The sequence below is a fragment of the Ipomoea nil genome, unplaced genomic scaffold (assembly GCF_001879475.1).
Source record: "Ipomoea nil cultivar Tokyo-kokei standard unplaced genomic scaffold, Asagao_1.1 scaffold2647, whole genome shotgun sequence".
In the NCBI taxonomy this organism is placed as follows: Eukaryota; Viridiplantae; Streptophyta; class Magnoliopsida; order Solanales; family Convolvulaceae; genus Ipomoea; species Ipomoea nil.
Window position 1 is genome coordinate 3,584,295 of NW_017619075.1, and position 7,635 is coordinate 3,591,929.

The 7,635-nt window shown below is 34.7% G+C and overlaps 2 protein-coding genes across 2 annotated transcripts; one reads left to right on the top strand and one right to left on the bottom strand.

The window, feature by feature from the left end:
* Positions 1-2,472: 2,472 nt before the first annotated feature.
* Positions 2,473-4,855, top strand: LOC109154577 (putative F-box protein At3g10430). Its single transcript, XM_019302358.1, has 2 exons — positions 2,473-2,535; positions 3,285-4,855. Exon 2 carries the CDS (start codon positions 3,313-3,315, stop codon positions 4,528-4,530), a length of 1,218 nt encoding a protein of 405 aa, XP_019157903.1. The 5' UTR covers positions 2,473-2,535; positions 3,285-3,312; the 3' UTR covers positions 4,531-4,855.
* Positions 4,856-6,520: 1,665 nt separating this feature from the next.
* On the bottom strand, positions 6,521-7,314 carry LOC109154342 (type 1 phosphatases regulator ypi1). The gene has a single exon (XM_019302156.1). The coding sequence runs from the start codon at positions 7,212-7,214 to the stop codon at positions 6,840-6,842; it is 375 nt and encodes a 124-aa protein (XP_019157701.1). The 5' UTR covers positions 7,215-7,314; the 3' UTR covers positions 6,521-6,839.
* Positions 7,315-7,635: the final 321 nt, after the last annotated feature.

Consider the following 7,635-nt stretch of genomic DNA (forward strand, 5'->3'; position numbering starts at 1 on the left):
AATCGATTATGCACCGCGCATCAAAACGGCGCGCTGTTAGTGTTAACGGAGTGACATTATAGTGTATCTAAATTGACACTGTCTCACGTATTATTTTTATATTATCAAATGAAACTGCAGTTATACCAAAATGATACTGTAGTTGTGATGAAATGAAACTACAGTATATATAAAATGAAACTGAATAACATTTCACATATTTGAATGTATATTGTACAATGAAGCTGTAATTATATGAAATGATCATGTAGTTGTGTTTTAATGAAACTATAGTGTATATAAAATAAAATTAAATAACATTTTCACATATTTGAGTGTATAAATATTGAATGAAACTGTAGTTATATCGAAATGAAACTGTAATTGTGTTGAACTGAAACTGCAGTGTATACAAAATGAAACTGAAGAACAGAGTTATTTTTGCAGAACAGTGCGAAACGGATTCCGTTTCTTTTTATTAAATAAAACGACGTCGTTTTGATGCGCGGTGCACAATATAATTGAATCTTGTTAGCACTTTGCCCTTTAATTGGGCCTGGCTGGTGCAAACGGTGATTAGTTTGAGTATGGTACAGACTTAAAGGTGCCTCCTACAATTAGGGTCTGTTCAAGACACCTCGTGGTCTGACCAAAAAAATAGAAGGTATACATTTTACTTTAAATATTGTATACTTCAATTTTATTGGACAAAATTGTCCCTACTACATTCTTTTTAGAAAAAATTACCCTTACACCGTTATAACTCCGTTACTATTTAATTCTAAGATTGATGAATCCCTCATTATTACCATACACTTATATCTATCATATTTTTTTCTTATTATTTAATTATCATTTTATTAAAATCATTATATGATTAATTTAATTATTGATTATATTTTAATTAAATTTCTATGAATGATAAATCATGTGTGTGTATATAATACATATATTATTTGTGTATATATAACTTGAACTATAATTTTTAATTATTTATATTTATCAATGTTTTAATATTGGACATAAATTTTCGCACATCGCAGGTACAAAATACTAATATTTAAATAAACTTGGGCGAGGGTGGGGGTGGCGGGTTATGATAGTCGGTCTGCAGGTTACTGGGCCAACCCATATAGCTCAGGTACTCTTACAAGCTAAGCGGGTTGTTCCAAATTGGGCTGTGTCGAAGATTTTATGATCTGCCCATCTAAAAACTAGACTCAACTCAACCTGTTGGATTCGGCCCGTTCTGACATATCTAATTGCAAAGGATATTGTAGCAATCGTTATGTTGTGGGCGCGTGCCCACCTTGCATGGTACGCACGATTCTATATCCATAATTTCTATACTGCAAATCCATAATTTTTATACGGTAGATCCATAATTTTTAGACTCTCGGTGAGCTAAAATTTATACTTTAGATTCATAATTTCTAAAACCGTAGAATCCATAATTTAAATACAGTAGATCCATAATTTCTATACTGCACTGATTTGTGAAAACATGGTTCAACAATTGGAATCTAAAGTATAAAGTTTAGCTCACCGAGATTCTAGAAATTATAGATCTACAGTATAGAAATTATGAATCTACAGTATAGAAATTATGAATATAGATTCGTGCACACCATGTGCATGGTGGGCACGTGCTCACATCATAATTTGCCATATTGTAGTATTAAGGTTTTTTGAATTTGGGATGGGTTGTTTTTATTGGATTGAGCCTTCAATATTTGAGTTATTTTGTAGGCACCATCGGCGACAACGTGACATTGGAAACAGTCAGCTCAAGAATAATATAATTGTCCTACACCATGAAAAATCTAACTGATACCATATGAGAACACTATTTCTATATTATTGAAAAACTGAAACTCAGTGCAAAAATATATACAAAAGATATTAATAAAGAGATAGAATACAACTAAGATCGGAGAGTTCTAACAAATGGGTGCATTGTAATTCTTTGAATTTATGAAGCTTTTGATGATAATAAATTTTTTTTATTGTTTAGAGCAAAAAAAAAAAAAGAAATCACCTACGGTATATTGTTTGTTATCATGTTTTGTATTTATTAATTGCTCATTCATACTATAAATTAATAACTCCAAATTGATATAAGATTTATTACACAAATTTGAACATTATCTTATTTTATTGGCCACACCATGATAGGCACCATAAAATAATTTGTGGCTATGATGATGAAGATAGTAATATTATAAGGTTGAGATAAAACCATTTCACCCAAAAGGAAACAATGATGAGTTCCTTAGCAATGTTATATTCCTCCTAAAATAGTAAAGAATGCTCAGCTCACTGAAAATGCCAAATTGCAATTGGGTCAAAAGCAAAATAAAGCAGCAGCCTATGAGAAAAGGCCAGTGTGACAATAAACAAAGCGCAAATTCCTTTTTCCAAGTCAAGCTCAAGTCCAGTTGATCTCTGTGATTTCCGCTACTCTCAATGTAGAGTGTAGACAAACCAATAAACCCTCTGCTACGCCGAATCACTGTTCTCCGGCAATCGCCTCAGAGAAGACGGAATTGTCTTCAGGTATTTCGTTTTTTTGATGAATCTTGATCTTTGTTTGAGCGTTCCTTGAATTTCCGCCGTGATTGATGGCAGTTTCTTGGGAAATTCTGTCAAGATTGCATGATCATAGGGACATGGCATGCTTTAATCTGTGATCATGTTTGTGTATTCAAAATTGGGAAAGGATTATGGTGATTCTGTAACCCTGTGAAAATTGGGCAAAAGTACCAAGGGTTCCTTGAATTTGTCTGGAATTTCACCTTTCTCTTGGTTGTTTTTGTTTAAGTTTATGAAACATGCTCTTTCATTTTTCAGTGTTTAGCAAAACAGCATACATTTACTTTAGGATTTTAAGGGGTAAACAAGGAGAAATAGTTGTGTTTTTGGTGCATTTATTTCCTATGTGGAGATGACAACTTGAAATCTATTGAAGGAATGATATAGAATGAGGTGTATGTATTATTTGCAATTGGGCTCTTGGCTATCTCATTCTACTGACTATGTTCACTTCTTATCCATCCCAATGTGATGTAAGTTTGGCATATCATGAGGCATCGTTTTTCTTGTAATAGTCTGAATTTCATTTTGAAGAACTAAGTAGACTTGGTACATGTAGATTTTATTTACATATATCGTGTGTCGTTTTACTCCTGTAATCATCTTGTTGTGATCTTCATCATTTTGTAATAGTACACATGCCATTCATGCTCTCTGGTTAATGGTTTCTCCCCTCCTTTTACTTTCTTTGAGTAACTTTCTCACGTTAACAGCAGGAGAAAGAGCGCTAAGCTTTTGCGAATGGAAAAAAGGCCATATAAAACGATAAAACAGAGTGCATTTTTGGATGAAAAGGAAGAGGAGATGGATGGTGGGTTAGAGATGGAAGCATCAACTCACAAAACATGGATTCCTTTTGACCTGCTCTTCCATATATTTCTTCTACTTCCGGCTGAGTCACTTTGCAGGGTAAGCTTTGCTTGCAAGACAATGTTCAACATGATTTCGAGTGCAAATTTCATTGAAGCTCATCTTCGCCAGTCTGAGACAGTCCTCCTAACTCTAAAGTCTGTTACTGAGGATAACACATCCTTGCCTTTTGCACGACGACCACATGCAGAGAGTAGGAAGTTCTTTTTCCAATTCTGGGAATTGCGTAGTGGCAAGAGCAGCAAAGTCTGTGTGCCAAATTTGAAAAACATAGATAGAATTTTAGCATCTTGTAATGGATTAGTATTGACCAAAATGAAAAAGAATGGAGGCTTAGCGGTTATAAATCCCAGTACTAGGAAGCATATACAACTTCCCCTTGGAACAATTGGTTTCCATCCAGATTCGTATGGGTTCATGCGTAGGCAGTTGATGGGTGGGTATAAAGTGGTACACTTATTCCGCGATAAATTCAATCACATTAGGTGTGAGATACTAAACCTGTCTACAAGGTCATGGCATGCGGTGGATGGACCATCTTCAGCTATTGGATCAATCATTTTTCATACACCCGTTTCAGCTATTGGAGCAATGTATTGGCTTCCTGAAAGATTCGGGTGCAATCATATTGTGTCACTGGGATATGATGATGAGAAATTCCTTTCTATTCCTCTGCCAATCAGCAGCACCAAGAATGATCGCTTGGTTGAGGTTGGAGGGTTATTGAGTTTTGTTACTCATGCAACCATGCACTTGATTCAGGTATGGATTTTGAGGAGGGACGGTGTAGGTGACAATTGGATAAAGCGTTATAGTATAAACAGGAACTATGATATTACTGGATTGATCCCGTTTTGCACTTCGGGCTGTGAGATGGTGTTCAATAGACACAGGAAAAACTTGTTATATGTTTACAATCTGGAAAGTGATGAGATGAAGGAGGTCAATCTTGACACTGAAACGATGAATTGGGAGGTCGAGCAAGATGATATGGAGTTTGAGGAAGAAGTAGATAACGGTGAAGACTTCACGTTCTATATTCCTCATGTGAACTCCATCGTCTCTGGCAGTACTCCTAATCGTCAATAGGAGAAAGTGATACATCCAGCTGTGTCTATCTGTCTGCACTTTATTACAAGTATGCTGTTGTTATTTCTGAATCTTGTTACGCTGTAAATAATAATTTGCAACTAGTCTAGAATGCTTAGAACCCTAGTTTAATTTTGCCGCTGTTATATTAGCTTTCAACTTATATTTCTCCAATTGAAAGATAGGCAGGGAGGCTCTGTATGGATATTTATGGTACTGATGATCATAACTATGGTTAATGCAATGTTATGTGGCCACTACTACTTATGCTTATTGCACCATTGAGATTTGAGAATGATTTCATTTTGTTTCTGAATTTATATTATATTGGTGTTTGTACCTTCATGCTTTAAGCTTTACTTAATATTTTAATAGATGGATGCATTAGTGCCTTGACAATTTGGCCATTGTTTAATAGTTTAATACATGGATGCATTACACATTGTTGTCAAGACTGATATTTTAGGAGAGATGTCTCCAAATCGCCTAATCGACTAAGTGACTATATTCCCATATATAAAACAATACGTACTAAAATATGCAACAATTTAAACAAAATAAATAGTCTAAACGAGTGATTGATTCAACAGTGCAATACATGTCTCCAATCGCCTAATCGACCGGACGCCTTGATAACTTTGACAACTAAAGTTCTCTTTTATCTCAAAGTGTGGTGAAAATTGGAAACAAAACATTTCTCAGTACTATGGAAAACATAGCTGAATTCAGTGGTACAATACTTGAAACTCATTGCTTCTCACTCTTCTCTTTCTATGCTGGAAACCAATTCTCCAGTCTTTTTTGGGTGATGTGAGAAATGAAATTTTTATGTATGTATTGCATTAGAAATTATTGTTATTATAATAGAAAAAAAGCATCGGTATTTAAGTATTTCAGCACTGAAGTTCACTCTCTAATCTAATAGGTGTCTCCAGTCTCCTTATCTCTTCTGAACAGCAAAAAGAGCAGCCAACAAAAAAAAGGCAGAAATTATAAGCCATGGTTATATTGTGTATCTAATTTGAAAGCCATAAATAACCATTCTGTCATATACAAAATGTTTATAGGTTCATTATAAGATGGGCAAAGGGGCAATAGTAAGGCTGTGAAGCAAAGCTTGCTTAGGCTGATAAGAATAAGAATGGCCAGTCAATCACTTGAATAACAGACATGCTAAACTTGACCTTCTAGACATGCAATGTGTTTCAAAATGCCTAATCGAATGAATGAAATATATATTATATATATATATATTGAAACTAAAGTAGACTTCAATCTCATTCACTAGTTTCTAGTTATATTTCGTAGATTCCAAGGAAAATACCAACTAATTGTCCATATATATGCACACTACTACAACAACTAGCAAGCAAAAATGGATCTACCAAACCAAAGTAGAAGAGATGTGTAACATAACATGGTATAGCCTTCGGTACCCACAAATGCAAGTATGCAACACACTTAAGCAACTCTTATATTGCCTACCATACTGATCCACAGAATAGTACATAAAATACAAAATGCGATTACCTTTTATTTATATTATCAAGTAGAAAACAATCAGTAATATTTCCCAAACCAAGAAGACCCACAACCTACTAATATCATCAACAAAAAACCACTCTAACGAATATCACTAAACACAATCCAGGAAGGAAAGACAGATAAGAGTTCTCAGATAAATGTATGAATCTTGAGCCTTTTCAAAACTGCCAACACACTTATAAGCAGAGAAGTGACTGTAAAAATCATCTGCCCTGAATGTTGATAATCAAACCATTATCTAAAAAGAGACTTTTTAGGCTCCCTTCAATATACCCAAAAAAAAAAAAAACCTCAGAGCAACCCTCCTCAAAAACACAAAGATAAAACTAGAATTCTACCTGATTTAACTATGAAGAATCTGTGCATCATAGACAAATTTTTAATTCATTTTTTCAAGTAAACACACAGACAAGTAATTAAGGTTCAAAATGCAATTTGGGTCTAACCAAACCATCCATACAAACTGCTATAAACTGCTATTCAGATTTTAAGATAATCATAATTCACAAACAAAAGAGACTAAATTAAATTCGGAGTATCTGAATCCAGAACACAATTAAAAATTGCCATAACATAAATTCATCATCTCCATTCCATCCGATTACCGTCGGACCATGCTCCAAATCTCTACACAAACATATTCCAAATCCTCTGAAATTCGAATCTTATATCGTGCAAAAAAATACAAATAAAAACAAAAAAAAATAAAAACTCTTCCATTTTTGGCTATATCATAAATTTGTTACACTTACGATCTCCATCAATCAATGATCTCTGCAGTTACCGCAATCTCCATGATGATCGTGATCGCGCTGATGATCATTCGAATGGCCTTTGTTTTCATCCTCGTCATCACTATAATCTTCGTCGAAAGGCTTGTCCTTGTGAAAAACGCAGCATTTCTTAGAGCTTTTCCTATTGAGGAACTCGTTGTCGACCGTACCTTCCTTCCAGGTCACCTTCTTCTTCTTCTTTGGCTTCAAGGTCAGAACTAGGGTTTCGTTCCGCGGCCGCTGAAGAGAGGACGACGAGGACGAGGACGATGCGGCCTCAGGTTGGGAGGATGCTTCGTCTATGGTAATAGTTAAGGTGGCTGTTCCGGTGGCGGACGGTTGGAATTGCCTCATCGCTGTCGCCATTCTCTCTCTCTCTCTCTCTCTCTCTCTCTCTGGAATTCTCGGCGGTCTCAACGAAGAAAGGGCCAAATTTTCGCGGAATGGTCAATGGGGGTGACGTATGAATTGTTTTCTCGTTGATTTATAACCAAACAAACAATGTGTGCTCTTAATCTTAATTTATATGTCATCTTATAGAATTAGGAAAAAGCTTATTGGCTGAAATTTTTTCACACATTTTTCTTTAATACTTCTAATTTTACTATCTATTATTCAATTTTACTTGACATATTTATTATTTATTATTTATTGATCAAATTAAAAGTGTGTTTGGTTCATGAGTTTATACACTAAGAATTAGAATCAAAATCATAGTTAGTGTTTGGTTGACAACTTTTTAAAATATAACGGATTTGATTACCCTCCAATTAAAAACCTCATTCCC

Bases quoted from the DNA above. Each gene is read 5' to 3' on its own strand.
- LOC109154577 (XM_019302358.1), top strand. From the start codon at position 3,313: ATGGAAAAAAGGCCATATAAAACGATAAAACAGAGTGCATTTTTGGAT.
- LOC109154342 (XM_019302156.1), bottom strand. From the start codon at position 7,214: ATGGCGACAGCGATGAGGCAATTCCAACCGTCCGCCACCGGAACAGCC.